Genomic DNA, 20,816 nt, shown 5'->3' with positions numbered 1-20,816 from the left:
ACTATTCCCTTGGCTTCCCTTGCTGGCTGCCGATGAAGACATTCCTCTGTCTACTTTTGGATTTCGGTTTTGTTTTCCTTAAAACACGGAGAGCTCTCCCGGATTGGTATTTTGACAGCTTTCGCAGAGTTTCGAACCATGTTGTGGCTATTTTTGGTGAGAGGAGAAGAATTACATTAGATATGATATATCACTTCACTCAATATGATAAAGTATGTAAACATTGAATTCTCTTACCACCTAAATGGGATAAAACTCGATTTACTAAAAACCATGGAAATACAACACAGCATTGTGAACCCCTGTGTTGTATCGTTGAGTGTTATATAGTTGAGTGGTGGACAGTGAGAATCCTGTGGCATCTGCTGTGTACTGTAGTGCAGGGGAGACGGGAACAGACTGAGTGTGTACAGGGGCAGGGCTACCACACAAGCCTCAGGTCAGAGAGCGTGTAAACCAATCCTCGCAGTCTGAGCACATCCTCTGTGCTTGGGGTCCCTCTCTGCCTTACACACACACACACACACACACACACACACACACACACACACACACACACACACACACACGAGGGAGAGAGAGAGAGAGAGAGCGACTCGTCCATAAACACACATTCCTCTGCAGTCTCTGTGAGGGGCAGGCTCAGAGTGTGCTGGAAGCCTGGTGCTGTTCTTTAGTGAGCCTCGCTCCAGTCGTTTAGTCACACAGGGAAACCAGAGCAGAGACGGAGGAGGAAGAGCAAAGCAGTCACACAAGAGGAGGTCTGACGACACGATCCGTATGCACTGACCCTTGTATTTAACACATGTAGACATTGATACAGTGCATTGATACACTGCATTGATACAGTGTAAAAAGGACCATCTATATAAACACACAAGCTGTCACGGCGCAACACGTGTATGCGGCGAGCCCTGGACGACTGGACTTCTGGCTGACTTCTGACCGGACACATAGCGCTCCAGTGTGTGTGTACGTGTGTGAGCACACCGGAGATGCCCTCCAGACCTTCTCACAGTAGGAGGTCCAGCACGGGGATGGATGACACGTGTTCTACATCGACTGGGATCCGTACAGCATTCTGATCCACTAAAAGAAATACTGGCCCAAGACCGACCGCTGAACAGACGAAAAGTCATCCAGAAGCCAACGATAAAAGGACTTTACTTTTTCAACCTTTCCTCCAGGCTGGAATGATGTTGTGGAACAAGTTTGCCTGCCACTTGCTTTCGTTGGCAGCCCTACTGGTGGCAGTGGGCTGCAGCGGGGGGGAGCATAGAAAAGGGACAGATGGCAGTGCCAGCGGCGCAGGACAGGGCAGCACAGGTGGCAGCACGGGTAGCAGCAGCAGCAGCGGTAGTAGTAGTGAAAGTAGTAGCAGCAGTAATCGGAGGTACCACAGAGTCCAGCATGGACAGTGCACCTACACCTTTATCCTACCTGAGGGCGACAGCAGTGGAGGGAATTCGTGCCGACAAGGGAAAGCCGCGACACAGTTTAACAGCGCCAATGCGCTGCAGAGAGACGCTCCACCCCTGGAGCAGGACTTCGCTTCCCAGAAGATCCAACACCTGGAGCACGTCATGGAGAACTACACTCAGTGGCTGCAGAAGGTAAGGGAGAAGTGGTCACACTGTCATAAGCAATGCAATGCGGTGACCGGAGTCATAGTCGAAAGCTTGTGCAGGTGTCCTTTTATGTTTACTTTCTGAGTATGCATTGAAGCGGTCTGTGTTTACGCAAGGGCTGTGTTGTTGTGTCTGGCTCTGATGGGTTTTTTTTTGTGACCCCTTTAAATGTATGTGCGTTTGAGAGTGATGTTCTCCGGCTTTCAATTGGAGTTTCCTTGTGGTTGTCTTAATGAAAGTTCTTACAGTATTGTCAGGGATACATCTGTGCTCTCTATGGCTGGAGCTGTGTGCTGCGACTCCGGTATTCGTGGTTTAAGATCTTGGAGAGGGTCTTGAATTGATGAATGATTATTATGACAAATGTAAAACTGTGAACAAATCTCATGAGGAATCTAGTTAAAAGCCTTTGTACGGCTGTCCCATACCGACAAAATAACCAACATCCCATAAACAATTTACATCCACAAAGCTGTTTTGTTACGTAACTGTATATATTAACCATTGATCTATTTGTGTAAGATCAGTGTTTGGTACTTCTCCGAAAAACTCTGTGCTCCCTGAGCAAAATTCCACAGATGTCAAGTTATGTTCCACGCTGCATCCGTCACAATGCGTGGTCGTAATATGTCAGTCCTCCAGAGTTCTCCAGTGTGCTGTCTCTTTTAATGACAGGAAGCCTGTAAGGACCACTGCTAGAGTACGACGGAAGAATGCTCCCTCTATGTACCGCCACCCAGGACTTTCCATTAGTCCACACTCTAGCTTTAGAATATAAAGAAAGCAAGTTAATGGAATCATCAGATATTTTCTATAAGTAAAGGATTTACTAACATGAAAGACATAAAAATGAAAAATAAATGTGAAAACGTACTGATTATTGGGAATAGACTAGTTTTAAAGGGAATAGATCTTCCATTTTCTGATCTGTATCTTTTGCCTTGCAAAATTGTGTATACATCTTTATTTCAAAGCTCAAGCTACATTTTTTCATGGGTAACCTTCAAATTGGATTTTCAACAGGCAAGGGCAGATCCAGTTTTTATACTTAATGTGACTTTACAATTGGGTAAGCAGTATTGCGGGAAACAGAAATAATGATTTTGCAATGCAGTGCTCATTGAATTCAACTGGGAATGCAATCAACCAACAAATATACTTGTCGATAGGCTTGCCAAGAATTGTAGGCAAGGGAACTAAGCAAATGTACTCTCTATCAGGGGTTTAAGAGACAGATGCCTGTGGTGCATACGACTCCTCACATCCTTTTCCTCCAACTTGTAAAGCCAGTCAGGTGTTTATGACCAGGAATATGGTTTCACTGTGACGTTAATGAATTGTGAAGTCATCACTGATACCACTTGGCAACTGAATTGTTCATCTTAGACTCCTTATCGTTGAAAATATAAACTATCTCTCTGAAATGAAGACATGAGTCAAATAAACAAACTCTACATTCGGAAAAGCAGCTCTGCTGTACTTTTCACAATAATGTGACTTTGCAAGAAGATTAGGAGGGCCAATCTATGATGAATTGCTTAAACACACAATCGTTTATTTTTGTCTGTAAAATGTTGGCACAAAATGAACAAATAATTGCACGTAATGCACAATAGATTTGATAGTTTTCTCTGGAATTGTGGGATTAATTTAACTGAGCATCATCAATACCCGTTAGCGTGCTGGGGTCTCTGCTCACTAGCAATTGGAGCACCATCTTAAAAGCTATTGAGGCAAGTTTCTCAACGGTATTACTGCTTTTCATCTACCTCTGAAATGTATTCTTTCCACTCCTCTGGTTGTGAGAAATGGTCGTTCTTTATAAATGACCCAACATTTCATTCCAATGAACTGTTGGTTGAGTTTGTAGTTAGGAAAGTAGTAGAGATGTTATTGCTTCTTACTGTATGTTGTATCTCACACTAGTAAAGCACAAACATAGAGGTATGCACATATCAATTCCCAAATAAATTGGTTGGCTTTTGCTCAGAAACTACACACATCACTATACATCACTCGGTTTATCTCGTATCTGGGAAGAGGAATTTCAGTGGTAAAAACTGCTAGAAATCTTGAGATAAGCTGTGGGCTGTAAATGGTTGTGGGAATGATGACCTATATAAATTAAGAAAAACTATTGGCATGCAAAATATTGTTCCGTGGAGAAAAATTACATAATGAGGACCATGACTATACATTGTAAAAAAATTAAATCATGTTGATTCAATGTACAATTGTAACGCAAGCAGTTGCAATATGATTGTGAGTTTGCTCAACAAAATAACATTGAAGTTAATTCTATGTGCAATTATAAGTCAACCAGCTGCATTGGGATTGTGAGTTTGCTCAACATTTGGGCACATATGACCTTATAGCTGAACCAACTTTGAGCAGAGTTTGAGTACACAGCTCAAATTCTTGTCCTTTTGAAGTCCAATCAACTCGCGGAATAAGGCTGATTAAGCAAGTTGGCTTTTTTCTAACAGTGTAGGACTACTGTAAGGTCACCCTGAGTAAAAAGGAGTCTGAGATGAAATCACATGGACATGGACATTGATTCATATTGATATAGGTACTTCGACAGTCCATGATGGTACTATATAAACAGTACCAGCAGCAATTGTAGACTGAATTCTAGACTTAATGAGACGGTTGGAATAACTTTTTTTTTGCTCAAACGTAAAAATGGTAGTGTGTGAAAGCATCTGCCATCACCACTAATACCATTCGTGTTTCTTCCCCGACACATTTGCATTCTCTGCAGACCTCTGACATTTTTTCATCTTAAGGGGTACAAAAAACAAAGGGAAAACAAAAAAAATCCTGCATCCAGCACATCTTCAATATTCTGAAAGAACAATATGCAATAATCTTGTCAACAGTTGATTGACAATAGAAGTGACAGTAACCAGTGGACAACAACATAATAAGAATTAGGGGAGACGTTTTAAGAGGCAGCACGCAGTGATAATTCAGCCCAATTACGGAGGTGCGGGAACATCAGGATGCAGTTAACATTTCTCATCAAACAGAGGATTAAGTGTCCCAGCCAGTCGATCTATCTTAATCACGTAAGCTTTGACTGCTTGTCAAGAGGAGAGCTGTCCCTAAAGCTACTCCAGCCACCACTGATGAAAGAATCCACAAAGGATACCACACACGCCTCGATGCATGGGCGCCTTAACTTGTTGGGGGTAGATGCAGCAAGCAGCTGTTCGGGAATTATTAGGCCGTCCCAATCTTTCCCCTCCGTGGAAGTCTGGTCGGCCCAGGGAAGAGCAGGCACTGATAACATTCCTGCGCAGTCAAAGGTGGCTTCTGTTGGTCCAAGGATTACTTCCCCGGCAGGCCTGTAAAGAAGGGGGAATTGGACCAGATTGCCTGTGATCTTTGGGTATTTGTTGCTGGAAAGTAGCCAATTAATGCATCCCCACTCCATTCCATCTCTGCCTGGTTTGTGAAAGTGTGCATGGTCAGTTGTAGAAGAGAGATCATCGAGTTTGCCTTTTAACGACAAACAAAAAACATGAAATCAAAGTTAAAATAACATCGGGTGAGGTGTTTCGTATCACTCACCCGATCACTTCCAGATGCATTCAACGTTTGAATGATATAAATCAGCTATGGGAGAGATACACTCAAGATCTCCTTTCCACTTCCTCAATAATTCAAGGACAACTCAAGTCATTGAAACTTGGACCAAGGTCCATTTCAAGGAGCCAAAAAGAAATCCTGCTCCCCAGGAGTGAAAGTGATAGATCTTCACACGTTCACTTTAGTGCCGAGCGTAGAAAGGGTTTCAAACCAATGTTTCTTCAGGGGGAGGCATTGCCAGAATAAGCTGTTGAAGTTAAAAGAGGAGAGATGATATCAGTGCTGTTCACAGTGCTATCCCTGTGAATTTCCTATTGCTCTGCCTGTTAGTGTAATCAGGATGCACAACATGGGTCGTTCCTAGCCGTAACATTAGCCCCTTCCCACCTTGGGGCTAATACAGCAAAAAGGGGTGAATATTTCTTAACGCTGTCAGAAGGCCACACAGCCTGCCTAAAGAGCCAAGGAAAGACTAAGTTATTTTAGGGGTGACTTCCTCTGTATCAAAGCTTCTTTTTTACAAATAACGCGGGCCAAAACGAACAAATCGGACGATGCAGCGAGCTACTGGACACACAACAGACTGAGAAGCGCTTCCTTCCTGTCCCTTGCAGAAGTTGCAAGACTAGGAAAATAGCAGAAGGGGCTGTTGTACTCTGCTACTGCTTCCAGAGATGAATCTTTGCCTCACTTGCACTAGCAGAGAAGGTGGAAAAGAGAACAGAGATTCAAGGGGGTAGATAAGGAAGTCCATTACAATGTCACAGTATTCCCACATGGATGTGAACATTGAGGCCGACATGGTTATTGTTATTTTCAGGAAATGGGCATTAGGTATGTTTGTCACGGTCAATATGGCAGCTCACTTAGTATCAAACTCTTTTCCCAGAAATCGTATTTCATTGTGGTCGTTAGCTTCGAACCTGTTAGAACTTTTGATATTGGGCAGAAAAGTAGTTTCAACTCTACGCCATGGTTACGCAACCAAAGTGAATAGGGGAGGTTTTTAATGCCCACGGTCTTGAGAGTCTCTCCAGTTTCTCTTGAGTTCTCTCTGAGGCATCATGTGTACATGTGGTTAAACTCCCATCATTCATTTCAATGAATTAACCTCCAGTGGGCTCTTGGTACAGGATTTACCTAGCTTTAATTGCAATATTATTTTTGTATTTGCTTCGGAGTGCCAGTCATTTGCTATACACCGCTCAAAGACATTTTACTTAATGCTCTGCACTCCCCAGTATATGTGTGAAATCAATTGAGAACGTTCTGTATTATGTTTGGGTTTCCGAGTATATTCACTTCTTCAACGGAACACATTTTTCTTCCTGGGATTACCACAGGTATTATAAATAAGAGAGAGTGGGCTGCAGCATGTCACTCAGGTGATATAGAGAGCTTTACCATCGGCCTATACTGTATGTCAGGGGAACTGATATTTGGATACTTCCGTTCTCGATGACATTTGACCTTGTTTTGAGTAATGGTTCAGTATGGTGTGCCTGTATAAGGAATTAACATACCTTGGGTGGCAGGTAGCCTTGCGGTTAAGAGCGTAGGACCAGAAATTGAAAGGCTGCTGGTTCAAATCCCTGAGCCGACTAGGTAAAACATTTTCCGATGTGCCCTTGAGCAAGGCAATTTAACCATCATTGCTCCTGTAAGTGCCTCTCGATAAGAGTGTCTGCTAAAGTCTCAGTCGTTGCGCTTGTCTTTAGGGGTTATAGCTCGCAAGCATTGCCAAACGTACAGCATACAGTGCGAAGCCTGTATGGGTGAGTGATTCTGACCCAAATATAAGATAGTAGCCATTGTGGAATATTATACAACACTATAAAAACGGATTGTTCAGTCAGTGGTCCAATAAATGCTGCTATCACAGTGTACTACAACATATCGTTGAAATCCAGCTGTGATTTGAAAGAACCCAATGGTATATCACTGCTCTCTATTATTTATATAAGACATAGACTATAACTCATGTCAAAATTTCTCTGGCTTGTTAAGTTTCTGTCATATTTCTCTGAACTGTCCATCGGGGAGCCCGTTTGGGTTCATTTCAGCCCTGTAAAATTCCACGAGGCCCTACAAGACTCTGCCTTTATATAAATGTGTACCTTCAAATTTTACAGCTGTGTTTTCTTCCAGGGACAGCGATCACAGGAAAGATATGTGGGCCTAGGCTTTCTACTTCTGTTTACTGGCATGAGGCGGGAATAGAAGGAACGTACAGTAATGTTATGCCCTTATTTCTTTCTAACTTTTTTCGGGTCCAGCCAATCTTCAAGTCCGGTGTAGCATTTATCCTCTACAAATTCCCCATCGGAATCTTGTTCCATCTGACAATTATTCATCTGAGAGATAAGGCTGACTGCGTGGAGTCCGGGGAAATTCCTGAAGCATCCCAAAACACTGCCATTAAGCCCTACTCCCCTTCGAGCTTGTGTCCTACAGATGTTGCATTGTGAGCGGTTGCTTTTGTCTGTCAGCACTGGGGCCACTTGCCAGAGTTCCAAAGGACGCCATTTCACCTCATTTGAGAGATCAGCTTCTTCAACTTTTCCATGATTACAAATCAAAACATCACAACATTGGTGATGAAAGAGAGCAATGGAATAGTTTCTCTCAAAGTGAGAGGCTTTGAATAAACAAACAGAACAGCAGATAAATAACAGGTCGTAAAAGCACCCGCCGTGTGGGAATACAAACGAAGAGAAGCAAGTGAAGGTGGGGAGAGAGGGAAAGAGTGTGGGAGATATTGGGTAACAGATAAGCAGTTTCACTCCCTCACAGCCGGAGTTGGATCAGTAAATGAAGAATAGGCGAGTTTTCCTTCTCTTACTCTGTTCTTGTTGTGATCTGGGCCAATCGCACATCAGGCTTCATGTCACACTTTGCAATAACCTCAGTCATTTCTTTGTTCTGTCTTTGGTGTTGGTGAGGCGTAGGGAAAAGTTGCTTGATGAATAATTCTTTGTATTCCACATCTCATGATATATTAACATACCGTGTGGAACTGCACAACGTGGTCGGCCACTCACGACTCCTTCCAGTGCGGTGGGTGGTTTTGTCTTGTGTGTGGGAGGTGTTTGAGTCCCGGGTCAACGGTTTAGAGCTGTGATCGGCGTGGCACCTCATCCACACCCCTCACACACACACACACATACACAGACCCAACATAGGAACAGCTCTGGAGAATATCTTAACCCTGTCCAGCACTGTGATTGCCTGGTCTGGGACCCAAGCCAGGTTTCTCACATTCCACACAATACCAGGGCTGTGGCTGGCAGAGCCAACTAGAGATGACTGGTGAAGATGTCGATAGTGTGCTTGCCCCCCCCCCCCCCCCCCCCCTTCCCCTTTTCTTCCCTGTCACATCATTTTCGACATCTGCTTAAAATAGGAGTAAAAGGTCAATCCACCTTACACCTTGACCTTTTAGAGAATAACTGTACTAAATGTAGCCTCAATTACCCTTATGATAGAGCCCTAGCAAGCTTTGTTGGGTCAGGATAAGACCGACCTCTTGTACTATGATACTGTAAGTGTTTCTAGTAAATTGCAGGGATAAAGGGATCGTTTCAACAAGAGGTGTAACTGTTGTCGAGGGTAGAAATTCATTCACCACCAGACTGATGCAGACCACGACCAGAGAATCGCTCAACAAGACAGCCCCAGAACACGTGCCTGTAGCTGGAAAACGAATGGAGCTTTACGCCTGTTTACTCATAAATGGGTGCAGATGTTTGTTTGAGTGGACTTTACTGCCGGGGGAGCTGCAGGCTGGGGTTGTGGGGGTTAATCCTCAGCAGGTCTGGAGGGGTTATGTTTGGATGGACTGGAGGAGCAGGGGATGAGATTTAGTCTGACTAATGGTGGTCCGTAGATGGTCAGGTGGGATCTGCCTCTGTAGGCCCCCAGAACTCATTCCTTGAGCTTGAAACATTATGCATTAAGTTCTCAAACTTCTTAATGTGTAGTATTGTATGTCATAGTGTCAATCTGCATACTAATATAGCGTTTTCTTTGACTTTACTTTACCTTATTTAATTTTTGGACCTATTCGGGACATTTTAATAATGCTATATTGTAGGTGACTACTGGTAGTCTCATTTTCCAATGTAAGAGGAATCAATAAAAACAATTGGGCTCTCAAATATTACATAATGATTTTGGAGTATTCTATAGCATACTATAATATGCTAACCATAGTCTAGCGGAAAGGATCCCTAAGCGTCCCTCAGCCGGGGGATGATGGTCCTACAGTACTTGTCTTTGGGGTGCGCTGGTTTCGATCATTTGATCTCTCCCCTGCTTGTCACTGTGTGTATACACACTTCTTTTGCACTTCAGTCTGAGAAAGCAAAAATAAACAGAGTTCCAGCCAGATGAAAGCCTCGGGATAAGGCGACATTGTGCTGCGTATGCTCTAGTCCTCTGCTGCTCCGCTCGGGGCCCTCTGAGGAGTCAGAGCTGTAAGTGACTGGAGAGGACCACGCTGGGTTATGATGATGTTACAGGGTTTAAACCGAGCTCTACTGTGCCGGTCTGGTCTGCCTGGGGATATTCCATATGATATGACTATGAGCTGAGCTTCCACAGCTCCAAGGGTTGGGGTTTTGCTTGAAAGTAACTGCTTTCTCTCCATGTTGACATGTGGATCGCAGATTAGAGAAAAAAAAAGTATCATTATTATTTGTAGTTATTATTTTACACAACATGATCTCTGGGTTGTTGGTTAGGATTTGAAACTAGCTGTACAATTGCAGGAACAATGGCATATCTTGTGACTTGTGACATTTTTTGATTGTGTAAATACTGAATATTATAGACATTTCAACCTATGAAAGAGACACACGGCCTCAGTAGCCATTAGCATCCATTTTCCCTTCGTTACACCGGTATGACCTGAGGTCAGACCAAAGCAGCTCCATTCTGGTGAGGGCTACTGTACCTCTTCCTGCTGCTTTGTTTTCATTCCACTGCTGTTCAGTAGGCACCGCAACTGAGGAAAAAAGGGCCTGTTTCCAGTGACTGCCTCTGCGGCCTCCACAGCGCCCCTCAACCCCATTCTGCCCGGGGCACGATGACTACCGCTGTCAGCACAGACGCATGATATCAAAGCCCCCTGTCCAGAGTCCAGACCCGCACAGCTGCAGATGATACATTGTCCAGTCTAGCTGTGAGATGGGGATGAGGAGGCAAAGGAGAAGTGTCTCATCATTTAGACCTCATGTAACAGTGTGGCTGGTTGTGTGATGTATCCATAGCAAAGGAGGGAAGGGGGGCCATGGTTTGACTTGGGAGTTTATATAGGAGGTTTTCTGTTTGTGAGGGTAACCCTGGATGACTTGAGAGTCTCTAAATGATCGCTTCTTCACTTAGCGGGATGCTAGGGGGAAAGATAAACATGGACATGCCGCTGAATGTAACAATACCTTGCATTAAATGGCAGTTCAATTTGAATAGAAGAGGCATCAGCTCTGATAGATGTTTAGCTGACACTGGCAGTGAGGGAACATAGTGGTTATTATTATGTGATGAGAAAGGCCTACCATATTCACAAACTTTGAGATTGCACACATACCAACTTTATCATGAGGCAAACTAATTCCATCTATGTCTGAAATGTGCTGGCAGAGATAAAGATACCCCAAATGTTTGGATCGAATCACCCACGTCCCGTGGGTTGATATTCCTGTGTGTTCTACGGCTAGGAAGATTGAGACAGCAGTGCCGGAGGGTTTACTCAGCCATTAGCGGCCACGTTCCTACTTGGATGAAGCCCAGTGGAAACGTTCCCATGTTTGAGAGAATGACAAGCTCGATTCCTCTGAAAACTAGAAAACTAGGGGTCCAGTACGAGGGCAGTTGAATTTGTTGAGTTTGTTTTGTTGTTTGGTTTTGTTTCTCCATTCCCATGTCTTGGATGAATGCATATGTTTCCTCTCCCATACGTCCAGATACACATCATTAATTGGGGTAATTTGAGGGCCTGCTTTTGACATAAGAGAGCTCCTTGGAACTCAAGGATTTGTGAAAATAGACATCCACACACAATCAAGGCTGCAAAATATTGATTTTCTCTCTTGATGAATTCACATGACTGATGCTAAGTGACCGGAGCTCAACAGAAGGAAGGAAAACAGCAATATATGGTTATTACTATATTAGCCTATAATTCAATTATATGATGAGTAATTCATAGAATACTACTGTTCCTTATCTAGTTTTTCAGACGGGGTGAAAATACTAATTTATTACTATACATGGGGCAAGTATAGAAAACTCAGTAGTAAAGGATTTGGAGATTCATCAGGGTGTTGCTACTGGAATATGGTCATATAAGATAGCCAAATAATCCTTGTCTAGACCAAACTCTAAGAAATCATTTGCAGAATCTTGATTGTAATAACAAGCAAGCCTTCCACATCACAGCACCCGAATCTGAAAGAGAAATGTAAACATTTCTGTTGGACGAGATCCCTGCGGCCGTTCGGAGAGGAGAGCTGAAATTCAAAGCAAACACTTTCTCCGTCCCTCTTGTCATATTTCGAGTAAGTTCATGTTTATAAGACAGGATATCAAAAATTAATTGCTTCTTGGTTATGTTAACTTATTTTGGGCTTTCTTGTGAAATTGGCTCCTATCTTAAACTTTTTACCCGTCTGTCATTGTCTGTACATTTTTAGTAGCGTGTTACCTTGGTTGCCGAGGATTGTGTTTCGTTTAATACATGATATTGTTGAAGTCCTTGAATTGATGTGTGAGATCTCTCTGACATTGGTTAATAATAAATGTATAGTAGATGGATAGGCAAAGTATTCCAACCAGATAAATGATTCCAATCACATAAGAATTAAATCAAATCAAATTTTATTTGTCACATACACATGGTTAGCAGATGTTAATGCGAGTGTAGCGAAATGCTTGTGCTTCTAGTTCCGACAATGCAGTAATAACAAGTAATCTAACTAACAATTCCAAAACTACTGTCTTGTACACAGTGTAAGGGGATAAAGAATATGTACATAAGGATATATGAATGAGTGATGGTACAGAGCAGCATAGGCAAGATACAGTAGATGGTATCGGGTACAGTATGTACAAATGAGATGAGTATGTAAACAAAGTGGCATAGTATAGTATAAAGTGGCTAGTGATACATGTATTACATAAGGATACCGTCGATGATATAGAGTACAGTATATACGTATGCATATGAGATGAATAATGTAGGGTAAGTAACATTTATATAAGGTAGCATTGTTTAAAGTGGCTAGTGATATATTTACATCATTTCCCATCAATTCCCATTATTAAAGTGGCTGGAGTTGAGTCAGTGTCAGTGTGTTGGCAGCAGCCACTCAGTGTTAGTGGTGGCTGTTTAACAGTCTGATGGCCTTGAGATAGAAGCTGTTTTTCAGTCTCTCGGTCCCAGCTTTGATGCACCTGTACTGACCTCGCCTTCTGGATGATAGCGGGGTGAACAGGCAGTGGCTCGGGTGGTTGATGTCCTTGATGATCTTTATGGCCTTCCTGTGACATCGGGTGGTGTAGGTGTCCTGGAGGGCAGGTAGTTTGCCCCCGGTGATGCGTTGTGCAGACCTCACTACCCTCTGGAGAGCCTTACGGTTGAGGGCGGTGCAGTTGCCATACCAGGCGGTGATACAGCCCGCCAGGATGCTCTCGATTGTGCATCTGTAGAAATTTGTGAGTGCTTTTGGTGACAAGCCGAATTTCTTCAGCCTCCTGAGGTTGAAGAGGCGCTGCTGCGCCTTCTTCACGATGCTGTCTGTGTGAGTGGACCAATTCAGTTTGTCTGTGATGTGTATGCCGAGGAACTTAAAACTTGCTACCCTCTCCACTACTGTTCCATCGATGTGGATAGGGGGGTGTTCCCTCTGCTGTTTCCTGAAGTCCACAATCATCTCCTTAGTTTTGTTGACGTTGAGTGTGAGGTTGTTTTCCTGACACCACACTCCGAGGGCCCTCACCTCCTCCCTGTAGGCCGTCTCATCGTTGTTGGTAATCAAGCCTACCACTGTTGTGTCGTCCGCAAACTTGATGATTGAGTTGGAGGCGTGCGTGGCCACGCAGTCGTGGGTGAACAGGGAGTACAGGAGAGGGCTCAGAACGCAACCTTGTGGGGCCCCAGTGTTGAGGATCAGCGGGGAGGAGATGTTGTTGCCTACCCTCACCACCTGGGGGCGGCCCGTCAGGAAGTCCAGTACCCAGTTGCACAGGGCGGGGTCGAGACCCAGGGTCTCGAGCTTGATGACGAGCTTGGAGGGTACTATGGTGTTGAATGCCGAGCTGTAGTCGATGAACAGCATTCTCACATAGGTATTCCTCTTGTCCAGATGGGTTAGGGCAGTGTGCAGTGTGGTTGAGATTGCATCGTCTGTGGACCTATTTGGGCGGTAAGCAAATTGGAGTGGGTCTAGGGTGTCAGGTAGGGTGGAGGTGATATGGTCCTTGACTAGTCTCTCAAAGCACTTCATGATGACGGATGTGAGTGCTACGGGGCGGTAGTCATTTAGCTCAGTTACCTTAGCTTTCTTGGGAACAGGAACAATGGTGGCCCTCTTGAAGCATGTGGGAACAGCAGACTGGTATAGGGATTGATTGAATATGTCCGTAAACACACCGGCCAGCTGGTCTGCGCATGCTCTGAGGGCGCGGCTGGGGATGCCATCTGGGCCTGCAGCCTTGCGAGGGTTAACACGTTTAAATGTCTTACTCACCTCGGCTGCAGTGAAGGAGAGACCGCATGTTTTCGTTGCAGGCCGTGTCAGTGGCACTGTATTGTCCTCAAAGCGGGCAAAAAAGTTATTTAGTCTGCCTGGGAGCAAGACATCCTGGTCCGTGACTGGGCTGGGTTTCTTCCTGTAGTCCGTGATTGACTGTAGACCCTGCCACATGCCTCTTGTGTCTGAGCCGTTGAATTGAGATTCTACTTTGTCTCTGTACTGGCGCTTAGCTTGTTTGATAGCCTTGCGGAGGGAATAGCTGCACTGTTTGTATTCGGTCATGTTACCAGACACCTTGCCCTGATTAAAAGCAGTGGTTCGCGCTTTCAGTTTCACACGAATGCTGCCATCAATCCACGGTTTCTGGTTAGGGAATGTTTTAATCGTTGCTATGGGAACGACATCTTCAACGCACGTTCTAATGAACTCGCACACCGAATCAGCGTATTCGTCAATGTTGTTATCTGACGCAATACGAAACATCTCCCAGTCCACGTGATGGAATTAATGTATCTGATGGATGAAGTAAGATCGAATTTCCCATAAAGAACAGAAAACTGTTGGCAGTCATGTTCAGATATAGTTTTACTTTTCTCAAGCTTTTTCCCATTTATAAACATTTGACCTTTGTCTTTACAAACTTTTGAATCTTTAATCTGTTTCAAGTTATGCAAAATGTTACTGTCCAAGCATCGGACCTCCATTTCAGCCGACCATTTCAAATATTTAAATCAAATCAAATCAAATCTATTTATGTAGCCCTTCGTACATCAGCTGATATCTCAAAGTGCTGTACAGAAACCCAGCCTAAAACCCCAAACAGCAAGCAATGCAGGTGTAGAAGCACGGTGGCTAGAAAAAACTAAGGTGAAAGGCCAAAACCTAGGAAGAAACCTAGAGAGGAACCAGGCTATGTGGGGTGGCCAGTCCTCTTCTGGCTGTGCTGGGTGGAGATTATAACAGAACATGGCCAAGATGTTCAAATGTTCATAAATAACCAGCATGGTCAAATAATAATAATCACAGACAGAACAGTTGAAACTGGAGCAGCAGCACAGCCAGGTGGACTGGGGACAGCAAGGAGTCATCATGTCAGGTAGTCCTGAGGCATGGTCCTAGTGCTCAGGTCCTCCGAGAGAGAGAAAGAAAGAGAGAAAGAGAGAATTAGAGAGAGCATACTTAATTTCACACAGGACACCGAATAGGACAGGAGAAGTACTCCAGATATAAAAAACTGACCCTAGCCCCCCGACACATAAACTACTGCAGCATAAATACTGGAGGCTGAGACAGGAGGGGTCAGGAGACACTGTGGCCCCATCCGAGGACACCCCCGGACAGGGCCAAATAGGAAGGATATAACCCCACCCACTTTGCCAAAGCACAGCCCCCACACCACTAGAGGGATATCTTCAACCACCAACTTACCATCCTGAGACAAGGCCGAGTATAGCCCACAAAGATCTCCGCCACGGCACAACCCAAGGGGGGGGCGCCAACCCAGACAGGAAGATCACATCAGTGACTCAACCCAAGTGACGCACCCCTCCTAGGGACGGTATGAAAGAGCCCTAGTAAGCCAGTGACTCAGCCCCTGTAATAGGGTTAGAGGCAGAGAATCCCAGTGGAAAGAGGGGAACCGGCCAGGCAGAGCCAGCAAGGGCGGTTCGTTGCTCCAGAGCCTTTCCGTTCACCTTCACACTCCTGGGCCAGACTACACTCAATCATATGACCCACTGAAGAGATGAGTCTTCAGTAAAGACTTAAAGGTTGAGACCGAGTTTGCGTCTCTCACATGGGTAGGCAGACCATTCCATAAAAATTAAGCTCTATAGGAGAAAGCCCTGCCTCCAGCTGTTTGCTTAGAAATTCTAGGGACAATTAGGAGGCCTGCATCTTGTGACCGTAGGCGTACGTGTAGGTATGTACGGCAGGACCAAATCAGAGAGATAGGTAGGAGCAAGCCCATGTAATGCTTTGGAGGTTAACAGTAAAACCTTGAAATCAGCCCTTGCCTTGACAGGAAGCCAGTGTGGGGAGGCTAGCACTGGAGTAATATGATCAAATTTTTGGGTTCTAGTCAGGATTCTAGCAGCCGTATTTAGCACTAACTGAAGTTTATCTAGTGCTTTATCCGGGTAGCCGGAAAGTAGAGCGTTGCAGTAGTCTAACCTAGAAGTGACAAAAGCATGGATTAATTTTTCTGCATCATTGTTGGACAGAAAGTATAAGATTTTTGCAATGTTATGTAGATGGAAAAAAGCTGTCCTTGAAACAGTCTTGATATGTTCTTCAAAAGAGAGATCAGGGTCCAGAGAAATGCAGAGGTCCTTCACAGTTTTATTTGAGACGACTGTACAACCATTAAGATTAATTGTCAGATTCAACAGAAGATCTCTTTGTTTCTTGGGACCTAGAAAAAGCATCTCTGTTTTGTCCGAGTTTAAAAGTAGAAAGTTTGCAGCCATCCACTTCCTTATGTCTGAAACACGTGCTTCTAGCGAGGGCAATTTTGGGGCTTTACCATGTTTCATTGAAATGTAAAGCTGTGTGTCATCCGCATAGCAGTGAAAGTTAATATTATGTTTTCGAATGACATCCCCAAGAGGTAAAATATATAGTGAAAACAATAGTGGTCCTAAAACTGAACCTTGAGGAACACCGAAATTTACAGTTGATTTGTCAGAGGACAAACCATTCACAGAGACAAACAGATATCTTTCCGACAGATAAGATCTAAACCAGGCCAGAACTTGTCCGTGTAGACCAATTTGGGTTTCCAATCTCTCCAAAAGAATGTGGTGATCGATGGTATCAAAAGCAGCACTAAGGTCTAGGAGCACGAGGACAGAGGCAGAGCCTCGGTCTGATGCCATTAAAAGGTAATTTACCACCTTCAAAAGTGCAGTCTCAGTGCTATGATGGGTTCTAAAACCAGACTGAAGCATTTCGTATACATTGTTTGTCTTCAGGAAGGCAGTGAGTTGCTGCACAACAGCCTTTTCTAACATTTTAGAGATGAATGGAAGATTCGATATAGGCCAATAGTTTTTTATATTTAGGCTTTTTCAAGAGAGGCTTTATTACTGCCACTTTTAGTGAGTTTGGTACACATCTGGTGGATAGAGAGCCGTTTATTATGTTCAACATAGGAGGGCCAAGCACAGGAAGCAGCTCTTTCAGTAGTTTAGTTGGAATAGGGTCCAGTATGCAGCTTGAAGGTTTAGAGGCCATGATTATTTTCATCAATGTGTCAAGAGATATAGTACTAAAACACTTGAGCGTCTCTCTTGATCCTAGGTCCTGGCAGAGTTGTGCAGACTCCGGACAACTGAGCTTTGAAGGAATACGCAGATTTAAAGAGGAGTCCGTAATTTGCTTTCTAATAATCATGATCTTTTCCTCAAAGAAGTTCATTAATTTATCACTGCTGAAGTGAAAGCCATCCTCTCTTGGGGAATGCTGCTTTTTAGTTAGCTTTGCGACAGTCTCAAAAAGGAATTTCGGATTGTTCTTATTTTCCTCAATTAAGTTGGAAAAATTGGATGATCGAGCAGCAGTAAGGGCTCTTTGATACTGCACGGTACTGTCTTTCCAAGCTAGTCGCAAGACTTCCAGTTTGGTGTGGTGCCATTTCTGTTCCAATTTTTTGGAAGCTTGCTTCAGAGCTCGGGTATTTTCTGTGTACCAGGGAGCTAGTTTCTTATGAGAAATGTTTTTAGTTTTTAGGGGTGCAACTGCATCTAGGGTATTGCGGGGTATTGTTAAATTGAGTTCCTCAGTTAGGTGGTTAACTGATTTTTGTCCCCTGACGTCCTTGGGTAGACAGAGGGAATCTGGAAGGACATAAAGGAATCTTTGTGTTGTCTCTGAATTTATAGCACGACTTTTGATGTTCCTTGGTTGGGGTCTGAGCAGATTATTTGTTGCAATTGCAAACGTAATAAAATGGTGGTTCGATAGTCCAGGATTATGAGGAAAAACATTAAGATCCACAACATTTATTCCATGGGACAAAACTAGGTCCAGAGTATGACTGTGACAGTGAGTGGGTCCAGAGACATGTTGGACAAAACCCACTGAGTCGATGATGGCTCCGAAAGCCTTTTGGAGTGGGTCTGTGGACTTTTCCATGTGAATATTAAAGTCACCAAAGATTAGAATATTATCTGCTATGACTACAAGGTCCTATAGGAATTCAGGGAACTCAATGAGGAACGCTGTATATGGCCCAGGAGGCCTGTAAACAGTAGCTATAAAAAGTGATTGAGTAGGCTGCATAGATTTCATGACTAGAAGCTCAAAAGACGAAAACGCAATTTTTTTTGTGTAAATTGAAATTTGCCATCATAAATGTTAGCAACACCTCCGCCTTTGCGGGATGCACGAGGGATATGGTCACTAGTGTAGCCAGGAGGTGAGGCCTCATTTAACACAGTAAATTCATCAGGCTTAAGCCATGTTTCAGTCAGGCCAATCACATCAAGATTATGATCAGTGATTAGTTCATTGACTATAATTTACCTCTTTCCTTACAAGGCTTCAGTGATGAGTCAAAGCACTGGACCTCCATTTCAGCCGACCATTTCAAATATTTACCTCTTTCCTTACGAGGCTTCAGTGATGAGTCAAAGCACCGGACCTCCATTTCAGTAGACCATTTCAAATATTTACCTCTTTCCTTACAAGGCTTCAGTGAGGTGTCAAAGCACCGGACCTCTATCCCAGCTGACCCATTGATCGATCCTCATTGATTGGTTCATTGACTATAATTTACCTCTTTCCTTACAAGGCTTCAGTGATGAGTCAAAGCACTGGACCTCCATTTCAGCCGACCATTTCAAATATTTACCTCTTTCCTTACGAGGCTTCAGTGATGAGTCAAAGCACCGGACCTCCATTTCAGTAGACCATTTCAAATATTTACCTCTTTCCTTACAAGGCTTCAGTGAGGTGTCAAAGCACCGGACCTCTATCCCAGCTGACCCATTGATCGATCCTCATTGATTGGTTCATTGACTATAATTTACCTCTTTCCTTACGAGGCTTCAGTGATGAGTCAAAGCACCGGACCTCCATTTCAGCCGACCATTTCAAATATTTACCTCTTTCCTTACAAGGCTTCAGTGATGAGTCAAAGCACTGGACCTCTATCCCAGCTGACCCATTGATCGATCCTCATTCTGTAACGTTAAGGCAGAGGACGAGAGAGAGGATGAGAGAGAGAGAGAAGTCAATTAAATTGGAAGATCTGCATTTGCCCAAAAGCATACAAATAGGAGCCAATTGGAATTTGGAAGTCCTTATTTTCCTTACTGCACAATACTCTAAATCAGATAGATTTTTAGGGAGTTTTGGAAACAAAAGAAAACGCCAAGTATTTAGAGTTTTCACCAGTGGGCACGCTTCTCACTTTTGTCCATTTGTTGAGCCTAGGAGCTTTTGATGGACAGAAAGTGGTGTATTGGCTCTACTTGCCAAATGATTTTGGGCACTGGTTTTATATGCAATGATTTGGGTTGGAGATGGTTGGTTAGGTTTCAGGTTGTGTACACAAGACTAACTATGTCCTTGGAAAAGGATAACAAAATGAAATCAACACAACAGCATTCTGACAGAAAGAGAGAGAAACAGAGAGGACAGCTTTGGGTCCTGGCAGTGGACTGGTTGGATTAGAGTGTGATTCCCATTGGACTCTGGTCAAAAGTAGTGCGCTACAGTATATAGGGAATAGGGTGCAATTTCATTTTGGTACATGGCAATCACACTCTGTCCATGGATCAGTTAAGCCCTGGAATCAGCACCCAGCAGGGCTTCAATAATGAGTCATAGCACTGGACCACCATTCCAGCCGACCAGGGGCCTATTGATCGATCCCCATTCTGCCACGTTGAGAGAGAGTTAGAGAGAGAGAGAGAGAGAGAGAGAGAGAGAGAGAGAGAGAGAGAGAGAGAGAGAGAGAGAGAATCACGATTTGGTAAATGCCTGGTATCTAGCTGTGAGAGTAAAGGTTGTCGAAAGGTAACTTTGATTTCTTAATTTAACTTAACTAAATTTTTAAACTTTGAGTTGCTCTCCTAATTCGTATCCTCTCATGGTCTCACTCACTGTCTCAAAGTGACTTATATACAAACAACCCACTACATTTTGGCTGAAGCTGGGGCAATGAGACAATGAGTTATATTCTATATGTATGCTGTTTGTAAAGAATTATATGCAACCTCAATTTAAGCAACCCATTAAAGTCCTGGGCATTGAGTGAATTATAACCACAGGTTTCAGAGAACGTATTAAATCCTCCCTTCACTGTCCTTTGGCAATAAGAAGGCGTTAGCACATTTGCTGGCATCATTCTCAAGGTGCCCTGTGCTGTAGTGTGAGGTGCTAATCGACAGTAATAGCTCCTTTACCGTATCCACTTGAGGCTTCTCAGATGGTTGGGGCCCGTCAGTGGGAAATGCAACCCAGACACCCACAGAGCCAGAGATAAGCTAGGCTACAACAGAGCACAAACGGTATGTTATAAACTGGGTGGTTCGAGCCCTGAATGCTGATTGGCTGACAGCCGTTGTGTAACAGACCGTATACCACGGGTATGACAAAACATTTGTTTTTACTGCTCTAATTACGTTGGTAAGCAGTTTATAGTCGCAATAAGGCACCTCGGGGGTTTGTGGTATACCTCAGGGGTTTGTGGTAAGGGCTGTATCCAGGCACTCCGCGTTGCGTCATGCTTAAGAACAGCACCCTTAGACGTGGTTTATTGGTCTTATACCACAACCCCTCGAACATTATTGCGTAAATATACCACGGCTGTCAGCCAATCAGCATTCAGGGCTCG

General features: G+C 43.9%; 1 protein-coding gene across 2 annotated transcripts in view; it reads left to right on the top strand.

Annotated features, from left to right (window-relative positions):
- The first annotated feature begins 552 nt into the window (after positions 1–552).
- The window catches only part of angpt1 (angiopoietin 1), a 61,902-nt gene continuing 41,638 nt past the window's right edge, over positions 553–20,816 (top strand). The window contains exon 1 of one of the 2 annotated variants that reach the window (XM_021571818.2): positions 553–1,613. In XM_021571818.2, coding sequence (XP_021427493.2) covers positions 1,194–1,613 — 420 coding nt within the window. In that variant the 5' untranslated portion in view covers positions 553–1,193. The remainder of the gene's footprint in view (positions 1,614–20,816) is intronic. The other variant, XM_021571817.2, reaches the window with a different exon arrangement.

The sequence above is a fragment of the Oncorhynchus mykiss genome, chromosome 18 (genome assembly GCF_013265735.2).
Source record: "Oncorhynchus mykiss isolate Arlee chromosome 18, USDA_OmykA_1.1, whole genome shotgun sequence".
Lineage (NCBI taxonomy): Eukaryota > Metazoa > Chordata > Actinopteri > Salmoniformes > Salmonidae > Oncorhynchus > Oncorhynchus mykiss.
The sequence above is the reverse complement of the archived record's forward strand: the minus strand, read 5'-3'. Positions and strand labels throughout refer to the sequence as shown.